The 19,287-nt window shown below is 35.0% G+C and overlaps 1 protein-coding gene, 1 long non-coding RNA gene and 1 pseudogene across 3 annotated transcripts; 2 read left to right on the forward strand and 1 right to left on the reverse strand.

The window, feature by feature from the left end:
* The first annotated feature begins 739 nt into the window (after nucleotides 1-739).
* Nucleotides 740-2,813, forward strand: LOC138404342 (uncharacterized; annotated as a pseudogene).
* A 790-nt stretch (nucleotides 2,814-3,603) lies between these two features.
* On the reverse strand, nucleotides 3,604-14,524 carry LOC138403321 (uncharacterized). The gene is made up of 3 exons (XR_011237601.1): nucleotides 14,214-14,524; nucleotides 12,312-12,375; nucleotides 3,604-3,992 (listed from the first exon to the last, which is right to left on the reverse strand). It is a non-coding gene; the product is annotated as an uncharacterized lncRNA (long non-coding RNA).
* Nucleotides 14,525-14,954: 430 nt separating this feature from the next.
* LOC117987833 (uncharacterized) lies at nucleotides 14,955-19,010 on the forward strand. Of its 2 annotated transcripts, XM_034974902.2 has the most exons (6): nucleotides 14,957-15,289; nucleotides 15,615-15,782; nucleotides 15,864-16,422; nucleotides 16,710-16,837; nucleotides 17,495-17,636; nucleotides 18,777-19,010. In XM_034974902.2, exons 1-6 carry the CDS (start codon nucleotides 15,005-15,007, stop codon nucleotides 18,971-18,973), a joined length of 1,479 nt encoding a protein of 492 aa, XP_034830793.1. In that variant the 5' UTR covers nucleotides 14,957-15,004; the 3' UTR covers nucleotides 18,974-19,010. The 2 variants fall into 2 exon arrangements, with proteins under 2 accessions (XP_034830801.1, XP_034830793.1); XM_034974910.2 differs by lacking the exon at nucleotides 17,495-17,636 and having other exon boundaries at nucleotides 14,955-15,289; nucleotides 18,777-18,961.
* The last annotated feature ends 277 nt before the right edge of the window (nucleotides 19,011-19,287 follow it).

Genomic DNA, 19,287 nt, shown 5'->3' on the forward strand with positions numbered 1-19,287 from the left:
AACTCAAAATTCAAAATTCAACGGTTAATCCTTCCATAAATTCAATAAATGATTCAAATGACTTTTGGGTACATTTAAGTAATTTAAAAAATAGTGTACCTATTATCAAGCGTATACCAAGGGGGTCACGTTTGGTGGTAGCAAATACTTTAAAGAAAGTAATAGATTCTTTAGTAAGTGTGAATTCTGTGCAAAGTTGGGAACTTTTACTGACATTTGCCTACAGAATATTAAATGTGGACAAAAGCGAGAGCTGCTCCCTCACACAAAAAATAAAAAATAATTGTTTTAGTATTGAACAAAATTCAAATTGCAGTAATTATATTTCTTATGATTTTAAAAATAACAATAAAAATAATCCAATAGTTTATATAGAAAATAAAATAAATGATGGGGATTATAAGGGTGCAGCTCGGCTTTTGTTTAAAATGAAAAAAATGAAATCGATGTGGTTTTCCAGCGATGTGGTTGCACCAGAAACGGCAGAGACCTTAGAGGCTCTCCGATCCAAGCATCCACAGTCTTTGTCACCTTGTCAATAGAATTCAATCTAAAATCTTCCACTCCAACTTCTTTATTTCAAGCTAAAACTGAAGATGTGCTTGCAGCAGTATTGTCCTTATAGTGGTTCCGCTGGCGGCATGGACGGTATGTCACCACAAAATTTAAAGATTTACTTTGCGCTAACGTTGACAGTAGTAAAGAACTCTTAAAATCATTTACAAATTTAGTTAACCTTATGTTGTCGGGCGTCGTGCCTAAAGAAATAGCATCTATCTTGTACGGCGCCAATCTTTGTGCGCTGAGTAAAAGAGATGGTGGCATACGGCCCATTGCCGTGGAGTCAAGATTAAGACGCATTGTTTCTAAAATCTGCTGCAAACACATCTCTCCGAATGTGTCAAATTTTTTTCAACTCATACAGCTGGGCTTTGGGTGCAAGGGTGGGTGTGAGGCTGCAGTTCACGCGGCTCGCACCTATCTATTAAACTCAGGTGAGGAGGTGCTACTGAAAGTTGATGTAAGGAACGCCTTTAATTCAATTGACCGTAACATCCTCCTCTCTGAGGTTAAGGACAAAATTCCTCAAATTTTCCCATACATTTGGCAATGTCACTCAAATCCCTCAAAATTATTATACAAATCACATTATCTAAACTCTGCTGTTGGCTGCCAACAGGGAGATCCACTGGGACCTGCCCTTTTCAGTCTGGCCATTCATCCTATTATTTCGGCTTTAAATTCTAAATTTAATATCTGGTATCTAGACGATGGAACTTTTAGGGGGTGAAGTTTCTACTGTTTTAGACGATCTTGCATTTTTGATCGATAAATTTAAATCTGTTGGTTTAGAATTGAATTTTCAAAAATGTGAACTTTATATTCCAAACACAATAGATATTGAAAGAAAACAATCAGTTATCGAACAGTTTAGTGTTATGGCACCAGGTATCAAAATTTTAAGTGAAGATTCTCTTCGTCTTCTGGGGGCTCCCGTCTTAACAGACTCTGTTCCCCTTTTTATTAATGACCAAATTACTAAATTTGATCAATGTTCGGAGCGCCTTTACCAAATAAATTCTCACATGGCCCTTTTTATCATTAAATACTGTCTTTTCGTTCCTAAATTTACCTATTTTCTTCGTTGCTCACCATTATGGAAATTCGTTCCCTTATTGGTTGATTTGGATAAAATTATCAGAAACACACTTTCCAAAGTTCTAAATTGTCCTTTTGATGGCGCGACATGGACACAAGCTTCACTCCCGGTTCGCTACGGTGGTTTAGGCATTTGTAAAATTAGCAGTGTATCATTACCTGCTTTTCTATCTTCTGCGTATAGTACGTTAAAGCTCTTTGGCAATATTATAAATCCATCTTTGGGTTCTATAGAGCTTTCGTATTTGGCAGAGGCTAGAGAAGCTTTCAATTTAGCATGTCCTATTAATGAGCCGGTATCTTTGTTTTCTCAAAGGGAGTGGGATGACGCGCTTTGTGCAGACGTTTTGCAGGAGTTGATAAATTCATCAACTTCTGCAAGAGATCGCGCGCGTCTCCTCGCAGTGTCTACGAGAGAATCGAGCTATTGGCTTCAAGCTCTCCCTTCGAAACATATAGGCACTCTTTTAGACCACCTTACACTTACTATCGCGGTTGGTCTTCGGCTTGGCGCTAGGATTCAACAGCCACATCTTTGTCATTGTGGCGAGGCAGTGGACGTATATGGTCACCACGGTCTTGCTTGTGGCAAAAGTGCCGGTCGTTTTTCCCGTCATGCTTCCTTGAACGGAGTCATACGTAGGTCTCTTGTCACGGCTAATGTGCCTGCAGTATTGGAACCAAATGGTTTGGCACGTAGCGATGGCAAGAGACCAGACGGTATGACTCTTGTCCCGTGGAAGCAAGGTAGGTCGCTTGTGTGGGATGCCACGTGTGTGGATACACTGGCGCTGTCACACGTACAGGCGACCTCCGTGGCGGCCGGAGCGGCGGCTACTAAGGCAGAAAGGGCCAAGAGGCGCAAATATGAGAATATAGAAAATAGTTTCATATTTGTGCCTTTTGGGGTGGAGACCATGGGTTCGTGGGGCGAGGATGCTAGATCCTTTTTTAAGGACCTTTCATCCCGTCTCGCGGAATCCACGGGGGACCGGAGGGCTGGCAGTTACCTCGGTCAGCATATTAGTCTGGCCATTCAACGAGGTAACGCTGCCAGCGTTCTGGGCACCCTGCCTCGTTGCGGTGGTTTAGATGATATTTTCGATTTGTAATTTTTATGTTCTAGAATAAGTTTGGTATTTTTGTTTTTTGTATCTTCCTATTAAATTAAATAAATAATTTTTTTCAATCTAAGTATATAATATATAAAACTAACAATTTGGATAAAGTTTTGTATTTAACATGGCCTCAAATATGGTTGATATATTATAAGTCATGTTTTACTTTCCAAGTTTATCTCAATATCTATCATCCCTGAGAGTATTTTTTTCTACACAAGATGTATTGAATAAATATACTTACATACTAATAGATATCTCCTGCAGTCTGCAGCGTAAATAGGTAGATATAATAACTGTTTTAGTTGTATGAGGCCGTGACATAGGCCTGTAGGTCAATTGATAATATAATATTTAAGAACACATTCAAAGTCCACCAGATTATTCCACTTCTAGAAATACCTACTTAAAGTAGGTATGTTCCGTACTTATATTATAATTATGTAAACAAGCGAATATGACCAATAGCTGATAACGATATCCAATAGATCCTAATCCTACTAATATTATAAATGTGAAAAAGTGGATGTTTGGATGTTTGTTACTCAATCACGCAAAAACTACTGGACGGATTTTTCTGAAATTTGGAATGGAGATAGATTATACCCTGGATTAACACATAACACACACTACTTCTTATCCCGGAAAATCAAAGAGTTCCCACGGGATTTTTAAAGACCAGATTCCACGCCGACGAAGTCGCGGGCATCATCTAGTTTTAAATAAGTAATAATTATACTTATCTCTCCATGTGTTTTCTAAATTTTTAATCTACATCTATTTCTATCACAATATCGAGAAAAGGTTCTTAAATAACATAAATAGATATTTAACTTAAAAATTTATTCATTAATTAATTAGAATTACAAATATTTTTACACTCTATTTACACGTACACATAACTAATTTGTATAATTATCCCATTGGTTTGTCGTTTATGCTTGGTCAAATATACTCGAACGGTATATAACAGAGCCTTCTTAGGACTAGAAGGGGAAATTGGGGAAGGCACAATATGAAGAATATTGCAAAGGGGCTGAAAAGTAGGCATGTTCCCAGCCACGCAACCAGGAACCAGGTTGGCAGGAATGCTTGCTCCATCATACCCAAGATACCTTCTCCCATATTGACCAAATGTTCATGTTGACTACAAACTATCACTTATTCGCCGCCAACATTCGATATTTGCTTTCGATGAACGATTATGAGCGCCATCTGAAAAAAAGAAATTCTGTGTTAATTTTGTCAATAATACTAAACTTAGATATGTATGTGTGTATTGTGGTATTATTGGACAGAGCAACAGCTGAGTTTCTTGGCGGTTCTTCTCATATTATGATAGGCATAGAGTCACAAACGAGTCAGTTTTAGAAACACTAGTTTTTCTACATGAAATAAATTTTAGTTTTGCATAAAATACTAAAATAAAATTTTACTATGTGCAGGTAAAATATATAATTAATAGGACAAATCATGGGCGATTTAAATAGGTATTTCATAGTATTTTCCTTCAGCTTCAACGGTTGATAAGTTTGTAAGTAAATTAAAATCATTTCATTAATCGTCCTTTAATAAACAGGTAAAATGATTAATTTGCGGACAAATTATGGACAAATATTTATTTTAGTATTTGCCATCGCCTTCGATGTTTAAAACTTGGTTCAAGCAGTGGTTTAGATTCTAGGGGATCGATTTTGAACAAAGCTAGACCAGTAAGTAGGTATACCTATGTATTTGAAGTGCTACTAGGCAATGATTTCTAACTGTGAAAAATTTTGCTCAATCGATGGATTAGTGGAATTCATGTTGCAACCATCTATAATAAAAAAACTATTAAGTTTAATTTTAGTGTAATACATTATACACAAATCGATTTAACTAAAAAGGCAGATATCAGTAAATGTTGAATTTACCGTACTGTAAATATTAATTATTTGCCTGCATTTTGTTATGTTATAATAAATAACAATATAGGTTAATTAGTACATATCATGAAACATAACAGCTTAGTAACCAGTGTAAATTAAAATACTAAAGGTACAACTTTTTAGGTAAGCATGATTAGGTAATTATGCTAGACCGTGCCAGGCCCGAGCCGTGCCACGTTCAAGGCACACGCAAACAATCCAAGGATTACAATTTTATATGAAGAAACGTAACAGTAACACGGACGAGGCTCGGAAGACTCGGATACGTCGGCATGATCTGATGCGGCCTAATACAAATCAGACGTCGAACCATCGATGTTGGAAGTCCCCTCTGTCGAACGGCTGGGGCCCGGCACGGTCTAATATAAATAATCCTTTAATGTGTTACACAAAAATTTAAATTAATCTCAATTGCGAGAGCTTGTGAAATACCAAAATACACACTTCGCGTTTGTGATATTAAAGTTTCAACTGTAATTAAATATTTCCAAATGGCACATTTTCTTAAAGCCAGTTGCAAATCCAGCTATTAAAGTTACGCTACAATAATTACCATTAAATTTTGAACGTCAATAAGAATTTTGGACCAAAATTTTAAATTTAATCTTAAACATGGAGGCATGAATACTACTGACTTGTGCTTGAATCTACTTTTGTCTAGTTCAACGGTAACCGTAACATAACTTTAACCACGTGACATGTAACTGGTCCTTAATCTGATAAGTTACGTGGTATATTATATTGTTATATTAATTCATCATTCGCAGCTAGGTTTATAACTGATTTTTAAGTCGTTACAGACTTGGCACTCTTAAATTTTATTATGCACCATACAAGGCAACATGCCATGTTGCGAGCTATAATTAGTATTTTTACATCTGTTCAACAATGTATGAATCAATAATTATTATAAGTAGGTAGGTACTTTCATGATACACATGTGATCAGTCTTTTGGCTTTCGTTATGAGTTTATAGAGCAATCTCAATTCATTTAATTGTTCTACTAATTACAGCTGTTGTATTGTAATTTCTAAAAAATAACTACACTCGTGTCTTTATTGAATGATATTAAATAAGATACTAGGTTATGTTATGTGTCATACAATTTATCAGTTGTTTTTATTTTTTTGTAATCCATATTATCTGTACCTTGAAGCGTTTCTGTTTAACACATTTTATTATGAAACTTCCTTATCAGTGTCTGTCAATATTGCACCTATATGTAAACCCACATACGTATGTTTTATTTTGGTTGGCTCGATTGAGTCACAATCCAAGGTTGAATTCAATTCAACGTACCTAGTTGGTAGATAAATTAATAATTATTAGTTGGTAAGAAGCAATAATTTTTTTAATAATAATAAAGTACCTATTGGCCTTCCTGGCTTTGAACTTGTTCTTAGTATTAAAGTTACTGCTTTATATTCTACAACTCTTCACTATTCGCTTAACGCAAAGACTGGTATTTCTGACGATTAATGAAACTCCTTTTTAGATATATTGAAAGCAGATTTTTTAAACATAATAGTGTTACTAGTATTGTCAGTTCAAAAGCAATAATTGGACTAGTAGCTATTTGGAGCAGAACTGCAGAATTAGGTGTATTAGATGAAAAACGACATTACCTAATGGGTATTTCTCAATGCGTTCTTCTTGCTTTTGTTGTTCAGTCCATACATTCTGTTATTAGGAATCATTATCAGATCCAAAATCAATGTATTTTCTATCACCTATGCTATTATTAATTTCAGTGTTTATAGTTAGTTTATTTTAATTCTAGATTCTACAGATCAATGTCACTTCAATTACGTCCAATAGAAGTTTTTGTATAATAGATTTTATGATCGCAGTTGTTAAAATCTCGATGACGTAAACGGTAACTGAGTCTCAAGTCATAAAACTGCAATGTTTTTGTAATTAGGTGGGTACTAATAATAATATGATTAAGCTTGATGACGAAGCTTTTTTAATTCGTGCAGCATACGATGAGTACAATCATAGATAACTGAATATTATAATGAATAAGCAGGTAAGTACTTTCATGTGGGTATAATACAGTACAATAGTGTAGATGTCGACCATGTCAAAAACTTTTCCTTAGTTGGCCTGAAAAACAAGAGCAGAGCTCGTTCGTCTACATTTAACCCTAAAACTGAGATATAGTTTTGGTAACCGTGCTGAACAAGCAGTTAACACATGTAAACAAAACATTCGTTACGCCAAGACAAAACTGTTGTTAGCGAGTATCGTCAAATATTGTAAAAGAGCTACTAATTTTAATAACTAATTTGTATTTTAAAATGCAGGAAAACGTAGCGAATCCACACTATAACATAAAGCGTACTTCGAAACTAGTGAACAAAGGAAAGACCAAACTTATTCAAAATATTATACAAAACATAGTATAAATACCTACTGAAGCTAGAGTCAACCAAAAATAGTACATTATTACTTATAATATTATCTCATATACCTAATATCTTACTATGGATAATCTAAAATATAAATGGTTGACTGACTGATAGCTATAATATAGCTAAAAAATATACCTCAAGAAAAACATGAAAAATGCAATAATATACCATACCTAGTTTTGGATAGTGGAAGCAAAGACAGACGTAGTTGCGCAAAGTAAAAAAGACAAACAGCGGGTTAATTACTGCAGCATTTGAATATGATATAGGTACAGCCACAAAACCGTTGTGATTCCAACATACAAATTATGCGTCGTAGGCATGTATTATAGGCATGTAGAAACTGATGAACTCTGCCAATGTAATCTTTCGCACTCATAAAATGTGTGCTAACTGTTAATGGTAACAGATGCAACACGATGTGTAGCTGTAAGTGTTGAATTATCTGGCTCCTAGACTTCCTTACTGTTAACAAAATCATGTGCATTTCTACGACTATGACTTCAAAACTAAGTGCTTGTAAACGAAAAATAATCTACAGTTAAAAATTCTTCTACTATGAAAACCAGGCCCAGAGTTACTTAATTAAAAAAAATGTATCAAGGCATCTCTAACAGCAAAAGTTTTATGCTGCTCTGTTAATAGATCGATGTGTCGTAGGCCACAGTAATATTTAAAACCTAAGTGTTACATAGTTAAAGAAATCTACCCTATTAAAAGATCCTGGTACCTACTTAATAAAAGCGATTAACCGTGAATAGGTAACTATCTGATAGTACCTAGGTCCTAGGTGTCTTATAAAGGAAATTGGGTACCTAGCTTAGTTAATTTGTAGACTTTGAAAATACTGTCTTGACAATCAATACTAAGTAAAGTAAATAAAAATTATTAGGAGAGACAAATGAGTTTTCCACATTTAAGCAAGATTTTAGATGCAATTTTACAAGAACCCAAGAACCGATGAAGTGAAATGAAATCAAGTGATTTCGTATTTTTGCAATTCGATTTACTTTACACAAACATTTTGTGCACATTCACTTATTGTTATACCTACTCATTATAAAATTGACAATTCAATGTTTAATAAATATCCGTATAAACGCGACAGCATATCTAAACAAATGTGATAACCTTAAGAAGAACTAACCGAAACATTTATGTTTGTTTGTTATCCAGAGGTCACTTCACATAGCACGTGCTATTCCCAATTCCACTGTCACTTTCAACCAACACAATAACATAGTTTCAAGTATCTTGACTAAGTACAGCGTGGAGGCGAGCGCGGCTGCGCGGGCGCACGCAACCGAAGGTTTCGACACCAAGACGAGGGCCAACTGCTTGTCTTGCCCTCCCTTTCTAACGTGTAGAGACTGAGACTGGTTTATGAAACAGCAGATGCATCGCCGGCTGCACCTCCGTCACTAGTGGTTGACCTTCTAGATCTACCATTATTGCTAATAAACGCGTCTTTTGCAACCGCCTCGTACCCCTTGAGCTATATTTGAGAAAACAGTTAAATGGATCATGAAGTAGGTACCTACTGGTTTATTTATAAACAAGAACATAGGGGCATGGGTTTAATAAAAACTGCCATACATGCCAGGTTAACCCGCTTCCATCTTAGACTGCATCATCACTTACTACCAGGTGAGATTGCAGTCAAGGGCTAACTTGTATCAGAATTAAAAAAATTGTATTGAACATGTATTCAGTTATTTATACTTATTATTATTATTATTTATATTTGTTGCTCATACTTTAAATATACCTATTACATACAACCACCTCCTTGAACCAAGCAAACAGTGAAACTGATTTCATGTACGAAAGACATCATCCTAAAATCATCACAATAAGTCCTAAGAAGGAGAAACCCTGTGCAATTTAGGTGAAATCCCAGCATGCGATTAATTAACATGGGAAGCATGAACTTGCAAGAAATCGAAAAATCTTTCTTCACATCTCGCTCATTTTCTTTTCAAGACATGAAAACAGCTTTTCCTACCAATCAATTTACCTAAATAACAGCTGGCCAGTGTCAGAACACCCAAAATGTAGAGTTCTAATGCTTATAAAAACGTCTTACTGTAAACCAAAAACAATATTAAGTTTAGATACAAAGTTATTTTTGTGTCATTTTCTCTTACTCTCTTGTTTGAAATTTTTTCAACTCTCAGTTATCACGTTTGAGAGGTAGCCTTTTTATTAATAAATTCCTGTCTAATTTCAACTTTTCAGCTTTAAAACATCGTGATTCGTGAGGAAACTTTTAATTGGTACCCGGTGGTACCTAGTCTCTAAATATTAAAAGGAAACGATTAGTAGGTACTGACTGACTGACTGACTGATCTATCAACGCACATCTCCAACTACTGGACAGATCGGGCTGAAATTTGGCCTGCAGATAGTTATTATGATGTAGACATCCGCCAAGAAAGGATTTTTGAAAATTCATCCCTTAAAAGGGTCGAATAGGGGATCTAAAAACTGTGTAGTCCACGCTGACGAAGTCGCGGGCTAGTTTTGAATAAAAACGACTGTGGCAAGACGGGTAGAAATACTGGATGAAACTTGTTTTAATTACTACGGAATCCTAAACAACTATGTACAGACCTAGCAATTTATCTGAAAATATTTGGATTGGCTAATGTCGCTAAATGTGATATTTGTCTGCGAAAATGATTTTATTTTGCTCTATTTACTTAGGTAAGAATATTCTTCTCGCGTAACTCGTGTTTCCTTTACTGATTTAGCAAATCTTTTTTTTTTGTTTTCTGTACATACCTAACAATCAATTATTATTATTGGCAAAACATATTCTTTACTTGCAATTTGTTTGATATTGATGTTAGGTAGGTATTATTGGTATTATTCCTTGTTTATTTTGATAAAATACACTATCACTACCCATATTATAAATGCGAAAGTGTGTTTGTTTGTTGGTTTGTCCTTCAATCGGATCGATGTGATTTTTTGCATGGGTGTAGTCAAAGATCCGGAGAGTGACATAGGCTAATTTTCATCCCGAAAAATCCGTGGGAACTCCACGGGATTTTTAAAAACCTATGTCCACGCCTACGATTACGAAGTCGCGGGCATCAGCTAGTACTTAATATAATTTTGTGAGCAACCGGTATCTATCACAGATTGATGTCTAGGTACGTATATAGTACGCGACAGGTCGAGATGGCAATCGGGGTGGGGATGCATGGTGCACCCGCACAGTCCCCGTGCTAACCCGGTGGGGTGTAGTACGGGTGACGTGCGCGTGTGCGAGGTGTCCCCCTCATACCCCGATTGCTATCTCAGCCTGTCGCATACTATAGGTGAGTATAATAAATGTAACTACCTAATATTATAACGGAAAAAAATGCGTAAAATAATATTTATTTATATAGGTACCTACTAATAACTATTTATACATCTAGAATCACGTGCTTACATGTAAGCGTGGTAAATGGGCAAATATTATCGCAAAGCTGACCGATAGGTTGGGCACATACTTAAGCTGATTGAATAAAAATAGACAATGAAAGTGCAAGTACAATATTGAACTACCTCAGTGTCATCTCAGCGTATAGACACTTGATATCTACTTAGTTAACTTGATATCTACAGTAACGAAAGCAAATATAGATTTACTAGGATATGGCCGCGTCTTCGTCCGTGGACTACACAAATTTCGAGGAGTTGGAATCAAATTTTTTCATGGGACCATGTCGCAAGGTGCCTCTATCGATTAAAAAAAATACGCAAATCGGTTCAGAAATCTCGGAGATTTCTGTGTACATAGGTAGAAAAACACAACTCTCTTTTTAGAAAGTCGGTTCAAAAATACTCCTTGGTTAATCCTCTACTTGTCTGTGAAAGTCCCGTCATCAAAATAGGCTCAGCCTTTCCGAAGATTAGCCCGTTCGAAAACGGACAGACAGACAGAGAGACACAGACAGACAGACAAACATTTTGAAAACGTTTGATTCAGTTATGGTTTATGGTACAGTTCAAATAACCAGAGGTAGTTATTTTGAAATTACAAACACTTTTATTTATATAGAGTTATTAGTATAGATTTTAGAGATATTAGTATAGATTTATATATTTACTCAATAAAATCGTATTATATATATACCTTATATCGCTGTTTTTAAAGAAGATTTTGTTCCGTAAAACCAGTGACTACGAATGCGCAACAAAATCGATGATAATAATACTTATTATTTTGTTTGTATAAAACTTATTGTTTATCTGTCACTTCGGTTAGGTACCTACCTACTAACTACCTAGTGATATCATTTTAATATTCACGAAAAACCTATGATGCCACTTCAGCATACGAATTATTTATTTTGTATCGTATCGTGTTCATTCCAAGGTCATTTTGATAAAAAAAGATCTTGTACTTATATTTTTTTAACGCTAGACAACATCTAGACAAGTAATATGAATAGGTAGGTACATATTCTACCTAGCCAAGCATAATAATTTTATTTTGTTCTTGCGTACTTGATGCAAGCTAAAATCTAACTTTTAGAACATAATCGCTTTCGAATCTTACTTATGGCCTAAGATCTAAGATCCAGCGCGTGCCAGACCTTCGTTATTTTATAAAAGCTGTAAAAAGTTTCTCTGCGTATTGTTCCCAACAGTAGGACGAACGTTTGTGAATTAAAAAAAAAAAAATGATGGTGATAGATGCATTGAAATCTACGAGTTTATGCAAGTTAGATAAATTGATTTTATTTTAAGTAGTACTAAAGAGAGAGAAGAGCAAATAAGTCAACGATCGATATGCATGAGTACTTCATTTGACAAGTACATAACATTATGGACGGGGCATGATAAAACAGGCGTCTGCTGTTCAATCAATGATGCGTATCCTTCGGACCAATGATATGATACATTGATGCAATCCATACTTCCATACTAATACTATAAATGCGAAAGTGTGCCTGTCTGTCTTTCTGTCTGTCTGTTTGTCTGTCCGTCTGTCTGTCAGTCTGGCTGCTAGCCTTTTACAGTTGTTCCACCGATTTTGACGATATGTGGTACAGCGATAGCTTGCATACCGGGCAAGGACATGGGCTTTTTATCCCGGAAAATCAAAGAGTTCCCACGGGATTTCAAAAACCTAGGTATATCCACGCGGACGATGTCGCTGGCATCATCTAGTTCGATTTATTTGGAAACTTACATCATCCACAGATATTCCTCGTTATTTTTGCCCGTTTGCCTCTGAAGTGGCCCGAACTGTGTACCTGAAACACATATTTCAATTTGAAATTGATGACCCACATTTGAAGTAGTAGTACATACAAGAATATTATTCAAATAAAACTTTTTTCCAATCAAAAATGTGAGTTGGGGTTCGTCCGTCGTTAGATCGTGGAAAAGATTCATTTTGTTTTAAAAAATTTATATTTTGGTGCTTTTAATTTTAATCGTCACATAATATAGGCAGGAAAATTGTTAATTAAAATTTATATTAATTGGCGATAGTTGAACTACCTGTAATTTGGTAATTTGAAAGCACAGTGTTATTTCGCTTTTTAAATAAAAAAATCAAATATACTTAATATATATTTTTATATTACTATATAATATTATTATACCTATAGAAAATATTTAAGTTTTATTTTCCCTGTTTATCCTAAAATTGCTAAAATAAACAGAAAGTTTAAAAATAAATCTAACCTAATACTTAAGTCACACAATAGGTACAGATACACACGTAGTCATATTTGATATAATAAAGGAGTGAAGTATTTCTAATTTAATTACAGTTTACCTAAAATTTAACTAAACTTAATTACACATTTTTTTCAATGTTTAATTAATGTAACTTTGTGTTTATTTTTGTATTTTCTTAAATACCTATTTGCACTCGTTGCTTCGTCACTCTTTCAGTAGACATCTATAATATTATTCTTTAAATTTAACAGCAATAATTCTAAGGAAATACTAAGATGAAACGCGCTTGCATAAAGAAAACTATTTACTGAGTTTATAACTGAATACCTAGATACCTAAGCATCGATGACATGAACTAGAAAATATAGTACAACTTGTAGAGACGGGTAAATATTTTACGGTATTCACGCTGGAATCATAAACATAATCCTGTCATTAAAATCAATGGTATTTTGAAAATATCAGACCATACCTAGTTGAGGAACCATTACATAGTTGACTGAGATAAGAGATTTGTTATCATGGACTCCGAATTTAGTACCTATGTCTAAGATACCGATTACTTAGCTGACAACTTAGTGATGTGTCCAACTGTCCAGCATTCAAGATCGCAAAGTTTGGCCAGAAGTGGCAAGTTAGCAACTCGCCACCTACCTACCTACTACAACCTATTAAATAGATCCCTACAACATGGAATTTGATAGTTAAGTCTGATTACGATTCAATATCTAATTAGTAGGTACATATTTTAAACCGCACTTTTGTAACCTTTGGTGCGAAGAACTCATTAGTAACATTTCTACCTATAGCATAATAAATAAATTAGATAAGTATGTTTATTGTTGTACAATTTAATTATCTAGATAGATTCATTAAGAAACTGGAAACTATTACCTATTGAGTCATTAGGTATTTGTAGAGTTTTAAATAGCTTCTACCATAAAGATGCATAATAAAGATACTGTAACGGAAAATAATTTTATCGAAAATATGATCAAAAGCAAGGTTTAAAACAGTTGGTATTATCTATGCGGATTTGAATTTTGTATCTTGAAGATATTATTCGGAACAAGTTACAATCACTTCAGTAACTCTAAGGTCACTAGTTGTTATCCTACAAAATTCTGGATTGTAGTGACGTTATTATAATTTGCATACTTACCTAAATGTGTACGTCAATCATTATAATATTGCTCATGTACACATTTTATGTTTTAAAAGCTTTGTTTCTGTATTAAGTGCGTTAAAGTCCGTGACTTACTCATATTAAATTTTATGACTGGACGTACTTTCAAAAAATACGTCCAAATAAATTGGTAGGTACCTACTTACCTAAATAGGTATAAACACTAATAAATGTGCATTTCTCAATGGCTACTTATATAATGAAATAAACATAACTTACGTGTTTGGTCAGTACTTGAATTTGAACTAGCACTGTTTTCACTTTCAGTTCGTCGTCTTGAATTAAATAATAAATTCCATGGGTTGTAGTTTCCAATCTGCGGTGTATTTGGGGTCTTCGTTCCGGATTTATTGTTGTGATCCATATTCATTGGAGTACTATTTTTTATTAATAAAATAAATATTTAAAATTTTAGATTAGTAACAGTTGCGCGCGCGTCTGCTGATAAAATAATATTATACCGGTCCCCGTCAGTCCCGTCACCCAAGCCAAGCTAAACAGTCAGTGGCCGGCAAATGCGAGCAGCATTGTTTTGATCCGATCATAGCCGAAGAGTGCCGTAAACACACGAACTTCTGTTTACTATACACAGTTCACTTATTCGTTCCCATTTCCTACACATGGAATATAGCTGGCGCCAACCATGACGTGCTTATTTTAATTCCATGGTCAAAGTCCACAGACCGAGCGCTTCTATTAATAAAACAAGTTTTGAACTTTGAAGCCAGTTTAATTGTACACACCAAGTTGTTAACTAAGCTTACTGTTGAGCACAATACAGAATGATTCCTAGTTATTTCCATTTCTAACAAAAACAATTAATGCACTAACAACAGAAATAATTTTAAATATAAACTATAGAGAACCAGAGAAAAACAAACAAAAAGAAAATGTCACAATGGTCAATGATAGTGGATTGATTGTAATAACTTTGACGTTCATAAGCAGAAATAGAAATAATTTACTAAAACATAATAAACCCAGTAAAACGAAAATTAAACAGCCCAAAAATGAAAGTCCCGTACGTAGTACCCGTGAGCACACGGAAAGCTTACAGCACGTCGAATGTTATGAAGACTTCCTTAGGAGAAGCAGATCGGCAAATTGTAGCTGAAAACTTTGAATGGGATGATAATTTCACACCAGCGCCTCTTACATACTATGCCGCAATTGCGCTGTCCAAGATATTTCACAGAATAAATCCACTCCAAAAGATTTTACAAAAAGATCGAGACATTCTCATGGATTTGTACCCTGCTAATATACCTCTGAAATTCACCGTACCCTATATCAAGGTAACCCTCGTAATTTTTATTATGTAACTTAATTTTCCCTTTAAGTACATACTAAACATATTAAAAAAAAAGTCCTGACTCACTTACTGACTGACTCATCAACGCCCAGCCCAAACCTTTGCATCTAGAAAGCTGAATTTTTGCTCAGAGATTAAATTTAGACAAGGAATAGGGCCAGATTTTTCAGAATTCCCAGGAGTAAAGCCACGGGCGGCTGCTAGTTTAGAATAGAAATTCATATTAGGTATTGGTAAACCATAACATGTTTCACACAATAGATTAGTCACACTATCATAGTATTCTGATATCATAAGTTGTCTTTTAGGATGAACAGTATTGGAAAAGATCATTTTCTTCTAAGTTCCCATCACGAAAGGAAGTTGGTGTTAGCTATTGGAAAGGAAAATTTTTGTCTGCATGTCTTCAAGATTATTTAGAAAACGTAAAACCTGATGTTTTTATAGAAGAGGATGCTGTTGAATTAGCAAAACTGGTAATCTTAGATAATAATATGAATTTGAATATAAAATCAACAAACCTATTGTAAATGTAATTGAAAATTTCTAATTTATAGGTAAGCCCTTACATTTACGAATTGGGTCTGAAGCAGCTGCAAATGATTCGGCAACCCGCACCTCCTATTCCATATGAAGACTCAGTCGAAGATACGTGCGAATTCAGTGTCCCCAAACTTTATGACCACGTGCCGCTCGAACCAGTGCTAGCACGGCTTTATAATCTACAAGAAATATCGCTAATCTTTGGGGTGAATAACCTCGAAGATAGATACTTGACTAGATATTTTGAGTTTTCTCTTGGTGACTGCGAGTCATTGTGCCGAGGGCTTGAACATTTGCAACATCTTAAAACGTTTCGCATCAACAGGAGCAATTTAGACTGTTCTAAAGTAAAAATAATTCTGCAAAGTCTGGTAAAAAAAGAATCTATTGAAGAGTTGGATTTTAATCATTGTAAAATTGGAGATTATGGTATGAAAGCGTTGGGAGGATTTATTTTTTTGCATAAAAATGTGAAGAGAGTGAAAATAGCTAATAACCGATTCAAAGAGGTTGGAGTTCAAGGAATTGCCTATGCTTTGCAGATGAAACCCGCTGCACCAATTGAATTGCTAGGTAAGTTAAAATAAAACCACACCCTTGATTGATAAGTAGGTAATAATAATAAGACCTAGTTTGACATTGATCCTTCTGGTTCTATCGCAATCTGATCGGTTAAGCATATTATTATTCCATTCATATTACAGCTTACAATTTACAAAAAATATTTTCTTGGCAATACATAGGCATACTTAATTAATGAAAAATCTGGTATAATGCCAGAAAAATTCTAGTGCGAAGAAACATGTACAATTCATAGATTCTTCTGTTAAAATAATTTCATGCAATGTTTTGTTCACAAGATTTTAGCTTGAATCCGATGTCATTGGAATGCGCTACAATATTCGCTGCAGCGTTTGTACGGTGCAAGGAAAAACCTCAGACGTTGATTGTGAACTCTTGCGGCTTCTCAGGGCCTTCAGCAGAAAAGGTTACTATGTACTTACCTGCTGATGTTCTTTCAACATAGTATTTTTGAAATAGGTCTGTCTTTAATACTTTTCTCTACCGGCAGAACAAATTATTAAGTCTTCAGAGACTTGTCATATTTTTATTTTTTTGTTAAAAAGAATATTAGCCACGTTAAATGACTAATATTCCCCTTTCCTCTCCAACTAAGCGTCAGGCTTGTGCTAGGAGTAGGTACGACAATAGTGCAACGGGCGGGGTTTGAACCGTCGACCTTTCGGTTTTCAGTCCACTCCTTTACCGGTTGAGCTATTGAGGCTCTAGATATTGTCTCATAGAGCAGCAACTTCTCGCGCAAGGTACGCGACAGGTAGCGATGGCAATCGGGCGCTTGCCCGCATCAGGTTAGCGCGAGGGCTGTGCAGATGTGCGGGACGTTTCCCCAACTCATACCCCGGCTGCCATCTCCACCTGTCGCGGACTATAGGTGGGACCGCTTGTTTGATATCGAGGTATGAGGTCTGTTGTTCCACGATCTGACTCAAATGCTATACTTAGTTAACTACTACACTGATTTGTCTAGTTTTCAATTTAACTCAAAACATATTTGAATGTCGGCGAACACTAGCAATTTCAAAGACGATTTGTCTGACGGAAGTTTTAACAACTTTTCTTACAGATGGCTGGCTTGCTAACTCTAAATCGTGGTTTGACTAGACTAGACATGGCTGCTAACAATTTATCCGGCGAAGCGGAGAAAACTCTGATTTGCGCCTTAGAACAAAACAGAAGGGTGTTGAGGCTTGATTTGCGTAGTACGCGTTAGTATCGACCAAAAGTTTTCATACTTTGCGAGCATGATAAAGCAGCTCCTAACTTTTCAATTTATTGTCTCATTCTCTAAGAACTTCGTATTGTTGATTGATCGATGCTTTGACGACCATTTTGAAAAATATTTACAGACTTATAAATCCCCTTATTATGTGTAAATGCGTAAGTGTGTTTGTTTGTTGGTTTGTTGGTTTTTCCTTCAATCACGTCGCAATGGAACAACGGATTGACGTGATTTTTTGCATGGATATAGTTTAAGACCTGGAAAATCACGACTTTTTATCCCGGAAAATTAAAGAGTTCCCACGGGATTTTTAAAAACCTAAATCCACGCGTATGAAGTTGCGGGCATCAGCTAGTTAAAAAATAATTTGGAAAGCTTTGTTATTATTAGAATAATAATTATATGCATCATATTATTTTAATAATAATTATATGCATCAAATATCATATCGACATACCTATATTTTCGGTGTTGTTTTTCTGTAACTCAATCAGCAGAAAGTATTGTGCTACGATCCTAGCGGCCGTCTGAGCATAATTAAAATCTATGTCAGGGAATAATGTCAAGTACCTAAATAAGTTGAAGAAGAACGGCTTGCCTTGAACTAAACTTAATGACACCGTGATTATCATCCATTGCTGTGGCTTATTATAAGCCGGCTTTCGGAGGAAATGTTTGTTGAGCCCTGAAACCGTAATAGGATACTTAAAATATTTTTGTTTGACTTTTGTATCTCACGAAATAGTCTTATAGCGACTTTTGTATTTAATACCCTTAGCTTGTACAAATCCTCTTTTAAACATACCTAGTGCCTACTGCCTACGTATCCTAATTTTCTCCAGAAATGTTTGGTGCCTTGTATTTTAATTAGTAACAAAATAAAAAACATGAAGTTAATATTAATATAGGTAAACTTGATAGTTAAACTTTTTTTGAGAGTTTCATAAAGCTGTTGTTGAGTCTATACCAGAATAATTTTACAGCAATTATAATAAAAGAGCTTTGACTAACATAATAAAAACATTCACGATACTTTCAATTTCAAAATCCTTCAGTTAATGCTATGACAATAATTAGTACAGTAGTTACAGTTATATGAGTAAGTACATTCACTTAACTTTTTCAGATATTTCTGAAGAAACTCAAACTAAAGTGGATGAACTATTGGAACGTAACAAGAAGCTGATAGGCGTAGAAACCGAGCCCAGTGATGAGATACCGCCACTATATCTTAATGAGCCTGAATATCTTATATGGGAGTATAATCCCAACAACCCCGACCACATTCCCGGAAGATACCCCGAAAGAGTTCCCGAAGTTTAACAATAAAATTTAAATGAGCATTCCTTTAGGAAACTATTACGGATATCATAAAAAATATCGATAGTTAGTTTTATTTTTGATTTTTACCTACTGTTTTATAGTTTTAAATAAAGTTTTTTTGGAATCAGTTTTGTTTCTGATTTGATTTTCAATGACTATCTTATTCACTTATTTTGGAAATCTAGATACCTTTGCGAAAAAACGAAATAGGTATAGAAAGAAAGAAAGACATTTATTTTGTAAATTGTGCCACACATCACATATTATACCTAAGAGTTGATATCCCGGCGCTTCCTCAATCAGAAGAAACGCTG

This window comes from Maniola hyperantus, chromosome 2 (assembly GCF_902806685.2).
Source record: "Maniola hyperantus chromosome 2, iAphHyp1.2, whole genome shotgun sequence".
Classification (NCBI taxonomy): Eukaryota; Metazoa; Arthropoda; class Insecta; order Lepidoptera; family Nymphalidae; genus Maniola; species Maniola hyperantus.